This window comes from Puntigrus tetrazona, chromosome 9 (assembly GCF_018831695.1).
Source record: "Puntigrus tetrazona isolate hp1 chromosome 9, ASM1883169v1, whole genome shotgun sequence".
NCBI lineage: Eukaryota > Metazoa > Chordata > Actinopteri > Cypriniformes > Cyprinidae > Puntigrus > Puntigrus tetrazona.
Genome location: NC_056707.1, coordinates 4,108,477 through 4,128,076, shown reverse-complemented (window position 1 = coordinate 4,128,076; position 19,600 = coordinate 4,108,477). Strand labels below are relative to the sequence as shown.

Genomic DNA, 19,600 nt, shown 5'->3' with positions numbered 1-19,600 from the left:
CCACACGCACATTTATTTAGTCTACTGATGCTGATAGCAGCAACTTACAGAAGCCCGTTTCAGCCGCTGAATAAAATTTTAAAAAGGTTATTGCGACTTTAGATATAAACATGCAAATGCAAAGTCAGAGTCGCGACTTTATATCTTTGAATTCTGAGATAACTTAATGTTTTTTTTTCCTGTCACAATTGTGAGTTAAATTGTCAGAATTGCATGTTCATATCATGAAATTAGGACTTTATAATTCTTAATTGTGGCTTTATATCTCAGAATTCAGAGGAAAAATGACAGAATTGTGAGATAAAAATGTAAAATTCTTTTTTTTACTTTTTATTCAGCGGCAGAAACAGGCTTCTATAATAACCAGATGTGAAAGTAATTGGTTACAATGAGGTCTTGAACACTTTAGCTACCTCACGCATCCCGGATGACAAAGGGGTGACCGCAAATCCTGCTCGTCTGTTTTTTGTTTTTGTTATTATTTTCACATTATTATTATTATTGAACTGCCTGGCACATTCATTTCAATGTGATAGAATTGAGTTGAATGTAAAGTCAAAGGTTTACATCTGATTCTGCTCCACACAGGGTGTTGTTGCAGTTTTGTAATTTTTTTTATGTTGTTGTTGTTATTATTATTATTTTTGTGCACAGTTAGTGGTTGTTTTTATGTTTAAGCCCAGCCAACTTGCACTTGCCGCAATAAAACATTTCTGCAGATGAATCCGTCTGGATTGATTAACTTTACAAAGCAATTTAATACAAGTGTGTGTGTGTATATATATATATATATATATATATATATATATATATATATATATATATATATATATATATATATATATATATATATATATATATATATATATATATATATATATATATATATATATATTCTATGGCTTTAGATATACCACGAAACACAGTGAAGAAGCAGACAATATGGCGCAACAGTGACATTGTAAGCACTGGATGTCCCTTTAAAATTAATAAAAATATGAGCAGAAAGCTTGCCAGGAAGGCTATCAAGAGGTCTACAGCAACATTAAAGGAGCCGCAGTCATTTTTGGAAAGTACTGTTTATGTAGTATATGTGTCAACAATCTCCCATATTCTTTACATGTCTGGGCCGAGATGGTGGTAAGAAAAACATCTAAACTTAGCTACATTTTGCAGAAACGCATTATACGTCTCCCAAAAGCGTGTGGGAAAATGTGTTATGGCCTAAAAAAACAACACTGCACGTAACCAAAGGAACACCATAACCACAGCGAAGCAACGATGGGGGGGACGTCACACTTTGAGGCTGTTTATTCAGCTGGAAACGAGACTGAGGTTACGTAAGGACACAGCCACATCCCAGACCTGAATCCTGAAAATGTGAGGGACAGGACATGCCCTCGCTATCTGACAGATTTGGAGTGTTTTTGCAAAGAGGGAACATATTGGTGTGTAACGCTGATAGACTCACCCCCCAAAAGACTGAATAGTTTAATAAAATCAAAAGGTGCTTCGACAATACAATAGGTCTAGAGCGGTGAACTGTTCACAAAATGAAACATTTCTTAAAGTGATAAATTAGCTAGCTTTAAGTGTTTGTTGAGTGCATAGGATTTCTGTGCATCATAGAGACATTAAAATGACTGGAATTGACACCGGATTTCATGACACAACAATCCATGACATAAACTGTACATTTCAGTAATGAGAACAATTAGAGACTAAACCAGGGGTCACCAAGGGCGGTGTTTCTGAAGAGTTTAGCTCCCTTCCTAATCAAACACACCTGAAGCAGTTAATCACGGTGTTGCTCTGTATACTTGAACCTTCCAGGCAGGTGTGTTGAAGCTTGATGACCCCTGGACTAAACCATTAACAGGTTCAAATGCATGCAGCCTTCTGTACAATCATCTCAAATGATATCCAAACATACAGTAAGTGTCTAAATAATAGGACATCTCCAGCTAGCTCTTGATGGCAGTACAGGGCTGTTTATTCAACTTTGGGAACTTTGGCGTCTGAGGGCTTGAGCGGTCTTTAAACATGAAGCTGTCTTGGATTTTGTTAACCATGCATTCGTTTATATATATATATATATATATATATATATATATATATATATATATATATATATATATATATATATATATATATTTTAAGATGTTTCTATATAGATTTTAGTTCTCAGATGCACAAAATTTATTAAGACTTTACAATTTGTTAACATAGGTTTACTACGTATGCTGAATAAAAAGACCCATTTTAATTTAATGCTGTCATGAACTTACAAACAATGTATTTACTAACAATGCAAACAATAAATTACATTAATGCACTAAATGGGACCTTATTATAATTAGAATCATTATAATATTATAAGACCACGAGGAATGACATGAATTATGATTATATTGGATAAAAAAGGACTTTTAGAGTTCAGCACTGAATACAATTAGCGAATTATATTTCAAGGCATATGATGTAATCACACGTGAGCTGAATATTTTTATTATGCTTCCACGCCAATCAATCTGCAATTTAGTGAAACTAAGGGTTCAAAAGTGCCCTCCGTTGAAGAAACGCCCAACAGCCCGTGACCTAAGCCTCAGGCGTTGCTGTAAACCCTGAACTCCTCTTCAGCGGTGTCTGTGAAGAGATGAACCAGCAGCGTAGCATCTTCAATCCCCGCCGTTAGATATTTCTCCATCTCTGCCAACTTCTGCGTCTCCAGCGCTCTCAATTCCTCCAAGATCTTCTGTCCTCTCTCCTGAACAAACAACACTCTTAATAAGAACGTTTATCGTTATTAGAGACGCCTTTCAAATTTCCTACGTTTCTTTTCTTGCGCAGAACACCATTTGTAACGAATTAAGTAAGGTTTTGGCTTCTGTACCTTTAAAGATTTCCACGCTAGTGACCTTGACTGACCTCTCTGCGCGCGAGCTTACTTAACAAATGCTGGCGGTATTAAAAGACGTTGGCTGACCCCGTTGCTGTCGATGACGGCGGCGGCCACCTCGTGCTTCAGAAACAGGGGGTGTTTGCGGTTGGGTTTGCTCTGGAAACGAGGTTTCTTCTTCACCGGATCCTCGTCTCCAAAACACGGAGAACACGTGTGCTTCAGCTGCTTTATATCCACTACGAAAACAAACGGCTTGAAGACGGACCTGTGGGCAAAAGAACAAGCAGGTTTCATCGATAATTCGATTTGCAAAATTACATTTTGAAATGGCGAATACTTTTTAACTCAAAACAATAATAGTGACTAGGAATAGTTATAATAACCGCAGATCGTGTTTCATGTTCGGTAATATTTAGATTTAATGCATTATTTAGATTAAGCGACCAATGTAAAATACTTTATTGCATTTATTAATCTTATTTAATGTTATCGAATGTAACTAATGTGAGCAAAAATGAATAATGTAATTAATTGTTATTTAACGTTAATTAATGCATTAACTAATATTAATACACGTGTTGCCAGATTAGATCTTAAACTATGAAAATCCATGATAAAATATTATAATTGCAAGTTTAACTAACTAACTGTATTTATGGATCAAAGCAAGATAATATATGTGATTTTTAATTGTGTTCAGCTCAATGTCTAAACTGCAGTTATGGGACAGGCATGAATAGAAGTTGGAGCAGGTCTTGTGTTACGGCTGTACTGTACCGCTCGGGGTCTGGAGTAGCCGTGAAGAAGTGGACGCCGGGTAAATTCTGGTCTTTCGGGACTACAGACACCATACTTCCTGTGGTCATGAACATCCCCTCCATGTTGATACCGCTTTCCTTATCCCTCAAAATCTCCATCATCTTCTCCGCTGTGATGTGGCCTGTAAGACATTACGACAACTCAACTAATCTACATTTCTATAGAGCTGTCCATAAATAATCTTTATAAAACCGATGCACCTGGAAGAATAATGTTTTCATTAATATCATTAGACTTATTAGCGTGTGGGTCCTTGCTACATATATGGAGTCGCTGTTTTATAATAACAGTAATCCCTGTGAAGCCGTGGTTTACAATACATTTTTTAACAGCTATTATAAATGCATATTTTTTAAATTTAAAGGCACTGTACTACAGTTGTCAAAAGACCTGGTACTTCGGGGCTAAAAAAACTAAAACATCACGGTACCAGTATTTTTAACGTTGTTTCTTGATGTTTACGGACGGAATCAAGTTTAACTTTTGACTTTAATATGTCAAAAAAATATTAAATTGGCTTCATCCAGTGTTTAGATTTTTTTCTAGAGATTTATATAAATTAGTGCATATTTCATTAAATAATGCCTCGTTTGCATATTTAAAAGGTAACATTTAAAAACAACTTTGTTAAGGTATTACGGCAACCCGTCAAAATAAAAGTTTGATTTAGATATTGCGCCAGAAATATATTACCATTTAGAATAGCGTATGTGATAGGCTACTATTACCACTACTGATTAAAAAAACAAAACACATTTATTTTTTAAGAAAAAAAAAAATCACAAAATATATATTTTTTCCATTTTAATAATTACCGAAACACAAAATGTGTTTCAATTTCATTAATTAAACTTTTGTCAAAATTGTTTACAGTTTTTCATACTGTTACTACTTACGGAAAAACTTACATTTTTGTACATTTATTTAAGTTTGACTTTATTAATAAAAATAGTGTAGTTTTTAATTAGCACACTTTTGTGTTTTGCTTTGGTACAGAAACTGGTACAGAGAGCACCAAGTGCAGAAATCCGTTACCGTGACAACACTACACTGTAGCTTTTTTTACTACATCAATATGAATTAAAGCAATAATCAGTAGTTTGCAGTGTAAGAATAATATTTTTATTGTTATTTTTATATCAAGCATTCAAGCTCATTTTAAGCATGTGTCATAAGCGCACATTCATTTAGATGTGCTCAGACTTTTAACTGAGCAAATGTGTAGCTGCGAGTAGATTATTTAGCACTTTGCGTGAGCTCTGACGGTCACCTGAGCTCTTCTGCAGGAGCTTGCGTCCCTCACAGTAGCGTCCCTCTGCGGCCTCGATCCGGGCTGTGTTGGAGTAGGAGTAAACCTTAGCAAAGTTGAACTCAGTCTTTCCGTTCCACCAGCGCTGCTTCTCCGCATACGTCCTCAACTCCGGGTGCTCCCTATCGATCTTAGTAGTGATGGAGTACTCGTTGGAGATGTTTCGATAGCCCGCTTTGAGAGAGAGAGAGAGAGAGAGAGAGAGAGAGAGAGAGAGAGAGAGAGAGAGAGAGAGAGAGAGAGAGAGAGAGAGAGAGAGAGAGAGAGAGAGAGACAGAGAGAGAGAGAGAGAGAGAGAGAGAGAGAGAGAGAGAGAGAGAGAGAGAGAGAGATAAACGACAGCAGGCCTTTGAAAGGTTTGAAGCTGTAACGCAGCATGACTCGGGAGTTACCCTCCACTCTCTCTGCCGCCCAGTATTTCCCAGCAGTCTCCAGCACCCAGGCCTCCGTGCGGTCTGATATGAGGAAGCTGTTGTGGTAGTTGAATCCACACTGGTCCTCCATACAGTTCCCTCCCTGGCCGTGGTTCTTCAGCAGATCTGTTATGACGTCTACAGCCCGCTGAGCGGTGTCTGCCCTCTCCAGAGCCAGCCTGCGTACAGACAGACGACATCCCACAATGCATTTCAAAAGAGCATTTGAAAGCACAATTTACCCAAAGATGTATGACTTCTAATATATACCACATAGGTATTGAGAGATATGTATATATATATATATATATATATATATATATATATATATATATATATATATATATATATATATATATATATATATTATATATATATATATATATATATTTTTTTTTTTTTTTTTTTTTTTAGGGGCATCACATCCAGTTCAACTTATTTTTTAGAATAACCAGGCAACATATTGTGAATTATGCCAGCTGAATAATATCAGTGAATGCCGAATATGATATACTTGTATTCTCACCTGACGAGATCCATGCCCAGGAGAGCCTCTTCGCCGTCCACGCTCTCTTTCCCCCACACCGCCTCATTCCCGATGCACACCTGATGCTCGTTTGCCCCCATCTCCGCCCCCCACAGCCAGGCGGGACGACTCAGAACCACGGCATACGTCTGAGCCACCTGCTCTATCTGTATGTATGTACACTGACCACGCGACAAACACAATCATTCCACAGTCCATCTCGGACAAGGGCGCTTTTATTTTTCATAATCAGCCCAGTCAAGTGCACGCTTATACTCATTTGAAGCCTGTGGAAGAGAATGCATGCAAAGCTCTCGAGATACCTCCACTTTCTCGTCCGGTTCATGCGTTTTGGCGGGGAAGTGGACCACCTCTTGAACTTCATCGCAGGGTCTGTCGGAGTTCTTCCCGAAGACTATCCGCTGACCCTCCGTGGATGGAGGCAGGGCTACAAATGTGTCGCAGGAGGTCGGGTACATCTTAACCTAAACAACAGTGTGAGGGAAGTAATGTAACAGAATAATGTCCTTTATTTACAAAATAACTGGAACTATAATCTCACAGTTTAAAAAATGATTACAAAGGGGTTTACATTTGAATATATATATATATATATATATATATATATATATATATATATATATATATATATATGTGTGTGTGTGTGTGTGTGTGTGTGTGTATGTATATATATATATATATATATATATATATATATATATATATATATATATATATATATATATATATATATATAAACCAGTTTTTCCCCAAGGCATTGTAAGATGCCAGTGCAAAGATTTAATATCAAAAACAGTATCATTACTATTAAAATAAAGTTTGGCCGTAATAAATATTGAGTAACACTACTGTAAGGAAAAAATGTTGTTTGAACGTTTGCTTAAAATGTTTACAAAAATAAACATTTGGAAATATTCCATATAATTTTTTATTAATACAGTAATAAAATGTAATCAGTTACATTACTTTAACAAAGCAATTGAAATATTACATTAAGGGTAACTTGTAAAAAGTAACCTATTAGATTATTACAATACATCAAGTAATCTTCCCAAAACTGATAAACAGTAACATTTAGTATAAATTATTTTTTTGCATTTTTGCCCAATAATATCCAGCTTTCGTGTGCTGAAAACTGTTGTAGCTGTAGTGATACCGAGACCTCTCATGCACAGATGACACGACAAACATTGATTCATAACAAACTGACCTTGAAATAATAGGACATCAGAACATGTTTTTTTCCCACACAGAATATGCCACATCAACAGCGTGAATGAACTCTTAATACAGACATTTCCAAGAAACATTCTTTAGCACTAATACGGTAGCTTTTCAGCAGCTCTAAATATCAGCAGCAATTCTATTATATTCGTATACAGTACGCCTTAAATAATTGTACATACCTTGGCCGACTCAGCGTATATAAAAATAGCAGGTGTGACGAGAATCGCTTCTCTGTTCGATGAAATTAAACATGTGTTTACTTTCCTTTTCCTTTCTCCATAAACAAAACTGGCCGCACTTGACAGAAATCCGCATGCAGGGCTATCTGATTCATAACTACTCAAATAATCCTCTCAAGCGGTCTGACTCAGGAGTCCAGTCGATCCGTGTGTGTGTTTAATCAGCGGATGAAGTGGGCGGGGCAACAACGCACCGGTCACGTGGATACGCACGGCAATGACAAACATTACAAGAGCACAAATACAATTATATAAAATATTAAAATAATGAAAATAAAAAAGGAAAATCAAACGCTTGATTTGACAGTTGCTTTTTTATTTAGGAAATATTATGAGGCATTACTACATGCGCTGTACGTTTTGAAATTAAAATAAAAGTATTAAAACACGTTTTTAATTATTATATTATTATTATTATTATTATTATTATTATTATTATTATTAAGATTTTAAAGCTCTCTATTTTTTATCTAATAATGTTCATGCTAATAATGCGTCAAACACTGTAAATAACATTATATTATTTCTCCCAGATTTCCATCAATGGCAAACCCGGATGTGCTTTTTTTTTGCCTCGCCGTCATCATTGCGTCATAGGAAGGCGCCGCTGACGGTATATTGATGTTGTTCGGTGGAAACGCTTTTCGATAACAGTTTGATCGTTACGCTGGTGGTCAAACATGGGGAAGTCTTTTGCTAATTTTATGTGCAAGAAAGATTTTCATCCTGCATCAAAATCCAACATAAAGAAGGTAAACAGTAGGTTTTAGCTAGCACGCTAACTTACTGTTGCTATGGTGTAAACATAAGTTCAGTTATTTACTGATTTTTCTAATATATTTAGTCACAGACACATCATGTGGTTGAAATGATACAATATTACTCTAAGTTTGATCAGTTTGACCGTGTAGGGTCCTTTGTTTGTGTGCTTAACTCCTAAACCCTGGTACTCAGGTATGGATCGCAGAGCAAAAATTAACCTTCGACAAGAAGAAGCAGGAGGAGCTGATGCAGGCTTACGTGAAGGAGCAGGATACATATAACAACAGGTACGCAGTTTCTTAGATTAAAATATGCTTTTGAAAACCGCAGGTGTCGTGGTGTTCCCTGATATTATTGAAATAATGAGGTCTTCACCTGTGACTCTTGTATTCGTTGTACTTCAGACTGCTTATGGGAGATGACCGTGTAAAGAATGGCCTTAATTTCATGTATGAAGCACCTCCAGGGGCATCTAAAGGTTGTAAATCTTCACTATCTATTCTTTATGTTGTCCTGGACCAAAAAAAACCCTGATAACTGATCCTACATAAACGCATATAAGATTTGAAGTGTTAAAAATCAAGAAACTGAAAAAAAGTGTACGTATTCACTTGCTTTGTTTTCTTTTCTTTTATTTATATCATCGCCGACTTCCTTCAGAGGAGACTAAAGAGGTAATGTTCATTTACATTGTTAAATTTGTTTTTGATTATTAGCGACTGCGCTCTGTTTAACTTTTAAATATGAATATTAAACTGGTTGAGTATGTTTAACCTCAAAGTCGTATTTTTAAGGCATCTTAATCATCAACGCGATCATTTTCGGAGAAGCTTAAAATTTTGCCTAAATGTTTCATTTCATTAAATAGTATTTTTTTAGGCTTCAAAGAGTTTAGAAAGCAATTTTTTCTTATAGTTACAGCTCACGTGACCTCGTGTTGTTTTCTTCTTAGGAAGGAGAATCCGAGTACAAGTTTGAGTGGCAGAAAGTAGCTCCTCGTGAAAAGTAAGCTCGCTTTTAATCGCTTCTCACATTTGCACGTTTGTGCATTTCTTCACGGTTATTTTTTTTTTCCTTCTTAGGTATGCGAAGGATGACATGAATATTCGAGATCAGCCTTTCGGCATTCAGGTGATGTTTGGCTGCGTGCGCTGCACCTTCGTATATGCGGATGAACGATGATTTAACGTTGTTCTCTTGTTTATTAATTGTTTTAGGTGCGGAATGTGCGCTGCATTAAGTGTCATAAATGGGGTCACGTGAACACGGATCGCGAGTGTCCCCTCTTTGGCCTCTCGGGGATCAACGCCAGCTCTATGGCCAGCGATGAAGCGGGTAAACTGTGCTTTTCTTATACGAAGTTTGATATACGGGCCTATTTCAAAGACGGGGCTTAGGCTAAGCCAGAATTAGGAGGTTTAAGTCGTTTTTATGAAGTGCTTCAAACAGGACTCGTTTGTCATCAAAGACATTGCTATGTTATATATATATATATATATATATATATATATATATATATATATATTATATATATATATATATATATATAATCAGTGCAAGTTTCTCTCAGCTCTTGTCTGTGAAGCCCATGGGTAGGTTTGATGTTCTTATATTAGAGCTGATATACACTTTCAGACCTGTAGATGGCAGCAGTGTCTAATAATACACCTTGAAATTCAAAACATTTAATTCATATCAAGTTATGAAAACAGCTGCTTTTGATTCGGTGGCATCATATTAAAGTGATGACAAGTCCATGACTTCAGAACCCAAGCAGTCCCTAACATTCAGTAGTAACTATCCTGATCTAAGGCGGTCGGGAAATAATAGTAGTTTTTTTAGTAGATTTTAGCTGAACTTCTATAATTGAAGACATTTTTGCTGATTATATGATGCCAGTAAAGTATTTTCCTTTTGAAGTAGGCAGACCTGACAATCATTTAACTCTAGTAATGCATGAAAATCTTCTTTTGAGGGATGAAAATATATATATATATATATATATATTTCCTTTGTGTGCTACTATCATTATCCAAACATGTCGGCTCAAGTTCAGACCGGGTTATTGTAGTTTTAACTAAAACTCCAAAAAACCTCTAATTTTCAGTAAGTTTACCTTCAATAACTAAACCTAAACAAGCTTAAACCAATGAATAAATCTTAATAAGATGTAAGTAAAATGGATAACCAGCAACTGATTAACAAAATGATAAATTAAAATTTTAATTACAGTTAAAGTGACTTTTTTTTTTTTAAATCGTAGCGAGAACTACAGTATTATGATTTAAATACTCTTTTACAAAGCGAAAGAGAAGATATTTTTTTTAAAGAACATAGGGAACCAAACGACCCTGACTTGGGCAGAGTTTAAGAAATAAACTAAAAAAGCACAAGCTGTTAGTTTCTGAGCTGGTAGAGGTGGCGCGGTGCGCTTCGATACTTTACTTTTCTCTCAGTTCGTGTTGTCGTGTTTCTATTATTCAAATAAATCAATGTGGCGGCAGGTTCTCCTGAGAGAAGTCAGCGCAGTAATATGTACGTCGCAGCTCTCAAAACCTTATTATTTGTTGTTTTGATTGGTCGAAACCTCTGCTTCTGCCGAATGATACTGTACGCCTCACCCAGCTGGGAGAAACGAGGGAGTTGATTTGGTGTGTCTTTGTGTTAACAAAGCCGCTAGTGTACATCTCTCGGAGGGGGGGCGTGATTGCACATTATTTGTTCTGAAAGAGTGATTTGTCCTAACAGGTCCGTCGATGCACCCCTCCGAGTTAATGGCGGAGATGCGAAACAGTGGGTTCGCGCTGAAGAAATGTGTCCTTGGGAGGGACAGCACCATGAGCGATCCGGCGCAGGTAATCTCCAGGTCCCCTGCCCAAACGTGACCCGTGATATCCATGTCTGGAGCTCAGCGTGTGATTGCAGAAAAACGTCCAATTATCGAACGGGTGGCTTATGAGCGCTCGAAGGGTTAGGCTAGAACTGATGAGACCAACAACTACAATTGCGAGAGAGCCGAGGGATGGAGCGTGCTGGATTTCACACTGTGCTTCTACACAAAAGTGCCTTTCTGATTGGCCTCTTGTATATGTATGGTCAGCGAGCGGACCTAGTGATTGTGTGTTTGTGTTTGTGCTTGAGGAGCTCGTGGCCAGCGAGGAAGAGGACGACCCTGAGGTGGAGTTCCTGAAGTCTCTGACGACCAAACAAAAGCAGAAACTGCTTCGGTACGAGGAACTATTTATTACACGCGCACGCGTTCATAGTGATCCATTTGATCGACTAATTACATAAACCATTATAAATAAAATGGTCACGCTATTTCTCACTATTAACTTTGCCTAATTTGCTGCTTATTAATAGTTGTGAAGTCGTAAAGTATGGGTCAGGGGTAAAAAAATACGCCTGCATAGAAAATTATGTATTTATAGTACTATTTTATATATACATGTATTGAATGTGTACATTTTCTTAACTGCATACATGCATGTGTTTGTGTTGATACGTACGGAGGAAATATGTTACGACATTTATGTAAGCTAAAACATTTATTTTGAATATGATTAATAACTTGACAGCACTAATTATTAGTTTCAACATTATTCTTATTTAGTTTTGGGATTGAAAATAAGAATATATGGGGTTTTTTTAGAAACTAATTTAATTGAAAGCAAGTAGATGTTTAATATAAATATGCATTAGGCTTCAATTTGTGTTGCAATAATTTATCATCATTATTATTATTATTATTATTTATCACACAAAAAGTAGAAAGTTTATTTAATTCCTGTGATCTAATCTGAATTTTTAGCATTGTCACATGATGCTGCTCAACATTTCTGAATATTATAATTCTATTAATATGCAGAAACCATGATACATTTTTATTTCATGATTCTTTGTTTATGAAGTTTAAAAGAACAGCGTTTATTTGAAATAGACATGAATTTACTGTCATATTTTGTTATTAAAAACTTCCAAAACTTTTTTAAATGCTTGAAAAAATATACTTTAGCAGTGATGAATCAGTCTGTTACATCTCATCCTTTGGTCTTTTTAGAAAACTTGACCGTCTTGAAAAGAAAAAGGAAAAGAAGAAAAAGAGTAAAAAGGAGAAAAAGAAGAGCAAGAAGCAGCAGAAAAAGAAACCAGCCAAGAGTGAGAGTTCATCCGGCAGCTCCTCGGACAGCAGCGACGACTCCGAGGATGAGAAACCCTCCGGAAAGAAAGCCAAGAAGAAGAGCAAGAGGAAGAGGAGGACCTCGACCGGCGACGACGGCTCTGAGAGAGAGCGCTCCCGCAGTCTGGACTCCAAGCGCACGCGTCCCAAACGCAATGAGCACAGGGTTCAGAGGTCACCGGACGACAAAGAGAGAGGTAAAGATAGGGAGAGGAGGAGAGAGCGGAGCAGAGATGAGAGGGAGAGGGGTAAGGAGAGATACAGGAGAGACAGGAGCGGGGAACGTGACCGAGGCAAGAGGGAAAGAGAAAGAAACTCTGATAGAAATGTCAGGAGGAGGAGCGGGAGTCGGGAGGGAGGGAGGGAGGGGCGCTGACGGCAGAGGGAAACTACCGGCCACCGTCTTATCCCTGATTCACATCAAACTTCATACATTATTTTCCCACACTCGTGTCATTATCCTTTAATAGAGACTGCGGCCGTCGAAGCGGCACCTTAAAATGAGTCTTTGTGCTTCTTGTGTCGTATTGAACGCCTTCCGGAGTCATACAGAACCTTTTATGTGGAGAGCAGGACAGGGCAAGGTTTTCGGGAAATATTAACTTTTTAAAGGTGGTCTGTTTGTGAAATGAAGTTTTTGCTGCTTCGTAGACGTCAGCTGCTGCAGTGGGGAAATACGTGTAATTAAAGGTGTATATTTTTCCATGCCCTTTCCTGAATTCGTGAGGGTCGATGGTGATCAATGATGAGAGAGGCTGAAATCTTTGGGTAAATGATTTGTTTCGGGTGGCTTTCCCGTTTGCTCTCTGTTTTTAGACAGCTCTGAGAATATTTCTCCAGAAGAGGGCGCTCTGAGAATGTAGAAACTAAACCTGTTCTAGAGCTCAATAAAAATCACAAGCTCCTTCGTTTTCGATATTTCCTGTGGTCCTGGTTCCCTATTGTTTTAGCCTTTAGCCCATTCAAAATATAACTTGTCTTTTTTTTTTTTTATATATATATATATATATATATATATATACATATATCTACAATCTACAATGATTTTTTTTTTCCAGCCTGTTCAAGTTCGTTTTTTTTTTTTTTTTTTTTTACTTCCTCCTCACCTTAAATGTTCTTGTAAATTCAAAAATATGTCAAATAAATGAATAGTGAACGCGACACGAAACTTCAGTTGCTCTTCGTCCTCAAGCACATTCAACAATATTCATCTCGAGAAAGACGGACTGCTTGACAAAACACAAAATGGTTGTTTAAATGATTTTTACACTAATTTCGGAGATTTGTTTTATGTAGTCCATTAGAAACGGTATGTTCTTTTTAAATTCAGGGTGACTTTTAATAGGTTATTTTTTGTGTTTAGCTGTAATGAATTGACTTGCTAAGTTTCCAGTATAGGCACCGGAAGTGTACTGTAGCGGAGTATGTTAATATGAATCGATACAAAATTTCACTCCTCGTGTTCGAAGTGGCGGCATTCAAAATTCAAAAATAGCTACATGTGAAAAGCGGCAACAGAAATATTCACAGCACGAATCGTTCGTCATTCATCCAGAGCGCATGGTTTCTGGGCATAAATGATCAACATTACCGCTCGTTAACAAACTCCCAGTATTTAGTAATATTCAAATAAACCCAGCCCGAGGGTGGCGCTGAAGCGCTGCGTAAAAGTTTATTTAATTGCAGTTCAATTTGTTTTTAATATTACAGGAACAAACACCGACTACTTTTTGTATGTCAGAGAAAAGCGCAAATAACCCACTGAAAGGCTGCGCGTGACGGCAAAACGTTATCAACTCGCTGAAGTGAACCGGTTGATTTATTAATAATAATGGGCATTTAATTTGTAAACACGATCTGAGATTGATGGACATTTTCTGACTAAAGGGGAGATGAAAGAGCAGCGCCGCTCCGGCTGCGCGGGAAACTCACACCACCGTCACGGCTGAGTTTCCCGCGCCGCGGCCGGAGCGGCGCTCCTCTTTGATCTCTCTTTTATTACCGCGCGCAAACAAAGCTGACTTCTGCCTCGCGCTCAGTCAGAGGGCATTCCAGAAAAACGCGAACAAAAGGCCGTGAGTGACAGCGCCACTGTCCGCCACCCCGGGCGCATCATTCCCCTCCAAAAGACTGAAAGGCACTTAGATCTTGTCCGTGTAAAAGCTCCCGTTTGTAAATCTTAATAGAACCATATAATTGTAAAGCGTGCTCGTGAATGCCTTCATGGCCAAATAGCGCTCATTTCCGTAACACAAATTTTGAACCGCGTGCCATAAAATCGTCGCATCCTACATTAACTTTTAAAAGAGCGGGAGCTGCATCCCGTACACCTGCTATTTGGAGAAAACGCTCGCCTGGATTGGCGTAAAACGGAAATTGCGTTTCGTCGCGGGCTTATTTTTGAGCCACGTTTTACAAGGCGTATTAACCTCAAATATTTTTTATTCGTTATTCGCAAAATGTCATTAAACGATAATGGACCTTTTTCCAGCTATATTTGCGTGAGCGCGCGCGCGGGTGTTTTTTTTTTTTTTTTTTTTTTTTTTTCCTGAATAGGCTATACCCGCCTGTTCGGCACCGGCCACCAGCACACAAAAGGAAATGAAAATAATTTTAGTCTATTGCCTTCTGGTCAATTTACCTTGTAGCACAGAAAGCGTGTGGAGCAGACGCGCAGCCCTAACGAGTTCCCAGGCAGGGCTCGGGCTGTAATTATTCCGCCGGGTTTTCTGTGGGATCGGACGCTGCACTGGATAAACACAAAGAAGTCAGAGAGCATCCTTGAACCTTTTCAGTACAGGGCCACTGATATTCAAATAACAGCCAGGGACCATTTGACTGCGAGAGCGTTTTAAATTCAACATTTGCATAAGGCCTCTCTCCATTTCCCCTTTCAAAAGTGGCATCCAGAAAAGAAAGAGGGGGGGAAAAACTGTTCCCATAACACCAAATCAAGTGTAGCGTTTTATAAAAGCTAAACGATGCTTTATGCCTTCAGCCCTCTCTCGGATGGACATTTTCCGTTTGACATGCAAATTTAAGCAGTTAATTTGAGCAATTCAAATAAATATTCAGAGGCCCTTTGTCACCGAATCCCCTCGGAAAATGTGCGATAAAGAGCTGCTGAACAAATGATGTCTCGGAGAGTAATTAGATATTTGATAAGACACGAATCCCTAATCGCCAATACAAGACACATGGGGCTGCGATGCGCTCCAAGTCATAATTAATACTATTTAACAAGATTTTCATTTGGGCAAAAATGCCTTTCCGGGGCATTAACTATTGATTTTTTTTCCCACTGGGGAAAAAAACTGGATGCGCGCGACGTTATCGATGTTTAAGCGCGCGGCGGTTTCGTTTTTCTAAAATGTAAATAAACGCGAGCGCGAGCTCTTGAACGATCACGGCTGAGACCGCGGCGAAAAGCACCAGACGAGCCGATCTTTCGATTTTAAATCCCTTTAATTACAAAATGAAAGCCTTATAAGCGTGACTTTGTACAATTAGACATTTATATATTCTTAGCAAGGTAAAGGAAAGGTTAAATGAATTTTAAATAGCTGTGTAACATACATACTGACATCCACAAAGTGCGTCGAAAGGAAAAGAAAATTCCCTGAATTTCAGGATCCACCACGAAACGATCATAAGTAACATTTACAGGGGAAAAAATAACAGGTTATTTTTTGTGGATTATATGTACACAATTAGCTCAACCGGCAGCCGCGGTTATTTATAGTTCCCGCAGCGGTTCCGCGGCAAATGTCCATCCGCTGTTAAAAGCGCTGAGCCTCGACCGGACCTCATCGTCCTGAAAGCTGAGCAAAAAGCGTTCGTCTGTGGCCGCGCGCGGCGGAAATAGCCAGTGTTGCACTGAAAGTGCTCGTTCCAATGCAATGTCAAGAGTTTCGTCGCGTACTCCAGACCCGTTTCTTTTTCTCGATTCGCCTAAAAGAGGAAAACGCCTTCGAGGTCGAGCTCAGGACTCGTGGTGCGGAGACTGATCTTTGACCGTGACCCGTGGGTTTACGCCCTCTAAAATCAGTTCGGGCGACTCGGACCTGGGCGTCTCCAGGTTGCTGGTGTCGGTGTCACTGTCGCTGCCCTTTTTGCCTCCGCCTCCGGCGGTGTGCGTTTTGATGTGTTTGCTCAGGTGGTCGCTCCTCATGAAGCGCTTGTTGCACACCGGGCACGCGAACCGCTTCTCGCCGGTGTGAGTGCGCAGGTGCCTCTGGAGCTCGTCTGACCTGGTGAACCGTTTGCCGCAAAAAAGCCAGTTGCACACAAAGGGCCTCTCGCCGGTGTGCCACCTCAGGTGCGCTTTGAGGTGAGACGTTTTCCCGTAGACTTTACCGCAGCCCGGGATGTGACAGCTATGGAGTCCTTTCCTCCGCAGGCTGGCCCCCGCGGGCCCCAGCCGCTCCGCCTCTTGGCAGTTCGGGCAGTCGCACGTGGCGCGCCCGGAGTATCTCCTGGAGGACCTGGAAGAGGTCCCTATGCCCGAGCTGGCGCCGGAGATCATGGCGTTTGTGGCCGACGCGTCGGTGTACGTGGGGATCACAGTTTTGAAGCCCTCCTGCGTCAACAGGTGCTGGCTGGTGGACAGGAGGTGGGACGCGGTGGGGCTGATGCCGGTGGAGCTGAACGCGGAGTGCGTGAGGCTCGAGAAGTCCGGGTTGTAGCCGCTGAGCTGCGAGTGGATGGCTTGGGGGGTTCCGGAGTGCAGGGAACTTTGCAAACTGCCGGCCGGGTTCTGCACCTCGAGCCACGAGCCCGGGTTCGTGTGCACGTCCCACCACGTCGACGCGCCGTTGGCCACCTCGCCGGAGATGGTGGAGTGAAAGCCGGACTTGTACCACGATTCGTACGGGTGCGCCATGCCGACCCGCGGGTATAGGCTCTCCGCGGACGAGTGCACTTTGGAAATGAAGGCGGACTGTCCTGACTCCTGCGAGGAAACGCTCGCCGTGTTGGAGAACAAGCTGCTGTACTCGGCGGAGAACGCGGAGGAGGTCGGCGAGGTGGAGGCCAGGCAGAACGCGCTGTTCGCCGAGCCGGTGCTGGTCGTTAGTCCCGAGGTGCTGCGGCTGGTGGCGACGGTGAATCCGGGCAGGCTGGAGCCTAGGTTGCAGCTCGACGACGATCTCTTCCAGGGATGAAATCCGCCTTTGGAAAACGCGCTGGAGTCGGGGAGAGTCGTGAGGGGACTGGTGTTGCCGATTTTGTTGCAGGTTGCGGCCAGCATCGCTAAAGGGGTAGTTCCAAACCGAGGCTCTTCCTGTTTGGACGAGAAGTTCATGCTCTTTACTAGACTGTAAAACATAGTCGGGGTGTTTTGAAAATCAACCCGTTCAACAAGTCTCGACCAAACGCCGGAATAAAACCAAAACACTGAGTCGAGCAAAAAAAATGTTTTTCAAAATAGTTGTCGTGTCTTTAAAAAGTCCTTAAACAAATCCACGCTCGCGTTACGGTGGTATTATTATTATTTTCAGTAAACGAAGCAATGCCGACGCGCTATCATAAATGCAGCGCTTTATTTGTATTTGTATTTTTTAATACTTAGGGTATTATTTTTTTAACGTTTTTCGAGTTTCCAGTGTGTCCTTACAGCTTCTTCGGATCGGCGCGTTGGTTTCAGCCTCCGTTTAAAGCACCGGTAACAAAAATCCGATTTTGCTAAAAAAAAATTTAAAAACTACAAAATTAAAACCTCGACGTGAACGCTGAAAACGCTCTCTTGTGGGATCGTTAGTTTTACGAACGCAAAACGGCAAAAGCCGTTGAAAAGTTTGAACGCGAGCGAGCAAGCGGCACCGAAATCCCGCTATCGTTAACGCAGCTGAAAGAACGAAAACGCGTCGAATTAAAATAAAGAAGCGCTTACTTACCCCAAGTATAGACGTAGCCATATCCAGGGCCTTTCCTAGACAGCTAGTTGAAGAGAACAATGACTCAGTGTTCCGGTGTGACTGAGGGACAGTGCGCTGAAGCTTTACTCTCTCTACTCGAGTTGTATAGTGAGCGCGTGCTTTGAAGTACAGCTGGCTGCAATGCTCAGCCAATCTGAGCGCGCGACGAGCCGCGTCCGACCAATAAGCGACGCGACCATGACAGAAATACTAAAGCCGCACGTCAATCAACGACTGGGGTACCGATCCCACTGTCAAGCAATAAGCCATCAGCTATTTTTCATCGCTTTTATATATATATATGGCCATCAAGGCGCAGAATCCGCACACACTATAGCGCTCAGCTCATATTGGTATTTAATAGGCATCCTCCGATGGTAAGCGGCTCATCTTGATTTTATGCATGATATCCATATCTGTTTTGTGCGTCGATGTGCAAACGGACACGCTTAAAATTAAAGGTTCGCACGCGTAACCGTTTGCAGCCGTGCTCGCGATATCATTTTAACGGCGCGCTTATTTCGTTGGTGGTTTGGTTACGATTCGGCGCGGGGATTAAAACCACGACGCCGTCTCTGTTTCGGCTCGTTAGCGGTGTTATAAGGTGACATCAGCAGCCGTGTTTTCGAGAGGACGCAAAATAATAAGCATCTCGCAACGTCATTCTTTTCGTTGCGTTTATTTATTCGTGCCGCTTTAGTTCGTTTTGCTTTGAAATCTACTTGTTAAAAAAAACGCGTCGAACTTTCGAGTTAGAAGCGGTCGGTGAAACGCAAGAACGCGTCTCGGAGGAAGAGGACGGAGGGGCACTACTGATCCCACAACAGGTGTGTTAGACTTTTGTTGAGAGTGTTTCGTGTGTGTGTGTGTGTGTGTGTGGGAGAGAGAGAGAGAAAAAGAGGGAGGGATGTTGGGGGGCGCAGGTTAGGGTATGGGGTGTTAATGCGCGCGCGCGCGCTCGTTCGCTCGCTCTCGCGCTCTCTTTAAATGCCTTCAGAACAACAAGCGAGCACATGACCCAAAAACCGTAGAAAATAGTTACAATATTTATTCCTCTAATAATTTAGGCCCGCGTTTGCATCCTCAGTGCAGATTTTGAGCGCTGCTGTACAGAGTTAAATCTAAAATAAATGCAAACATTTTGGATACATAACCGATGAAATAATTACGACTTTTTTCCCCCCTTTTTCTCTAAGTAATTCTTTTTATATATATATAAAGATCAACGCGTTACAGCGGCGTCTTGCGCTGCTTGTTAAAACATTTAAGGCTAATGACATAATGTAA

The 19,600-nt window shown here is 40.3% G+C and overlaps 4 protein-coding genes across 10 annotated transcripts in view; 2 read left to right on the top strand and 2 right to left on the bottom strand.

Annotated features, from left to right (window-relative positions):
- The window catches only part of gpr155a (G protein-coupled receptor 155a), a 12,755-nt gene extending 12,044 nt beyond the window's left edge, over positions 1–711 (top strand). Inside the window, exon 16 of the mRNA XM_043249537.1 lies at positions 1–711. This exon is cut by the window's left edge and continues 194 nt beyond it. The gene's annotated coding sequence lies outside the window, so the exon portion shown is untranslated.
- A 352-nt stretch (positions 712–1,063) lies between these two features.
- On the bottom strand, positions 1,064–7,550 carry scrn3 (secernin 3). Of its 4 annotated transcripts, none has more exons than XM_043249288.1 (8): positions 7,397–7,550; positions 6,293–6,454; positions 5,970–6,151; positions 5,423–5,622; positions 4,992–5,204; positions 3,680–3,842; positions 2,987–3,167; positions 1,064–2,767 (listed from the first exon to the last, which is right to left on the bottom strand). In XM_043249288.1, exons 2-8 carry the CDS (start codon positions 6,446–6,448, stop codon positions 2,606–2,608), a joined length of 1,257 nt encoding a protein of 418 aa, XP_043105223.1. In that variant the 5' UTR covers positions 6,449–6,454; positions 7,397–7,550; the 3' UTR covers positions 1,064–2,605. The 4 variants fall into 4 exon arrangements, 3 of the variants coding, with proteins under 3 accessions (XP_043105223.1, XP_043105224.1, XP_043105225.1); XM_043249289.1 differs by having other exon boundaries at positions 6,293–6,462; positions 7,397–7,547; XR_006251811.1 differs by having other exon boundaries at positions 2,627–2,767; positions 2,894–3,167.
- Positions 7,551–8,033: 483 nt separating this feature from the next.
- cir1 (corepressor interacting with RBPJ, CIR1) overlaps positions 8,034–19,600 on the top strand; it is a 46,009-nt gene continuing 34,442 nt past the window's right edge. Inside the window, exons 1-10 of one of the 4 annotated variants that reach the window (XM_043248597.1) lie at positions 8,034–8,208; positions 8,411–8,505; positions 8,623–8,696; positions 8,879–8,892; positions 9,171–9,223; positions 9,301–9,349; positions 9,436–9,553; positions 10,967–11,073; positions 11,360–11,445; positions 12,279–12,595. In XM_043248597.1, coding sequence (XP_043104532.1) covers positions 8,137–8,208; positions 8,411–8,505; positions 8,623–8,696; positions 8,879–8,892; positions 9,171–9,223; positions 9,301–9,349; positions 9,436–9,553; positions 10,967–11,073; positions 11,360–11,445; positions 12,279–12,595 — 985 coding nt within the window. In that variant the 5' untranslated portion in view covers positions 8,034–8,136. Of the gene's footprint in view, positions 8,209–8,410; positions 8,506–8,622; positions 8,697–8,878; positions 8,893–9,170; positions 9,224–9,300; positions 9,350–9,435; positions 9,554–10,966; positions 11,074–11,359; positions 11,446–12,278; positions 13,317–19,600 lie in introns of those variants that run through there. The other 3 variants (XM_043248596.1, XM_043248595.1, XM_043248599.1) reach the window with 3 other exon arrangements.
- On the bottom strand, positions 15,852–18,427 carry sp9 (sp9 transcription factor). The gene is made up of 2 exons (XM_043248594.1): positions 18,293–18,427; positions 15,852–17,679 (listed from the first exon to the last, which is right to left on the bottom strand). Exons 1-2 carry the CDS (start codon positions 18,311–18,313, stop codon positions 16,381–16,383), a joined length of 1,320 nt encoding a protein of 439 aa, XP_043104529.1. The 5' UTR covers positions 18,314–18,427; the 3' UTR covers positions 15,852–16,380.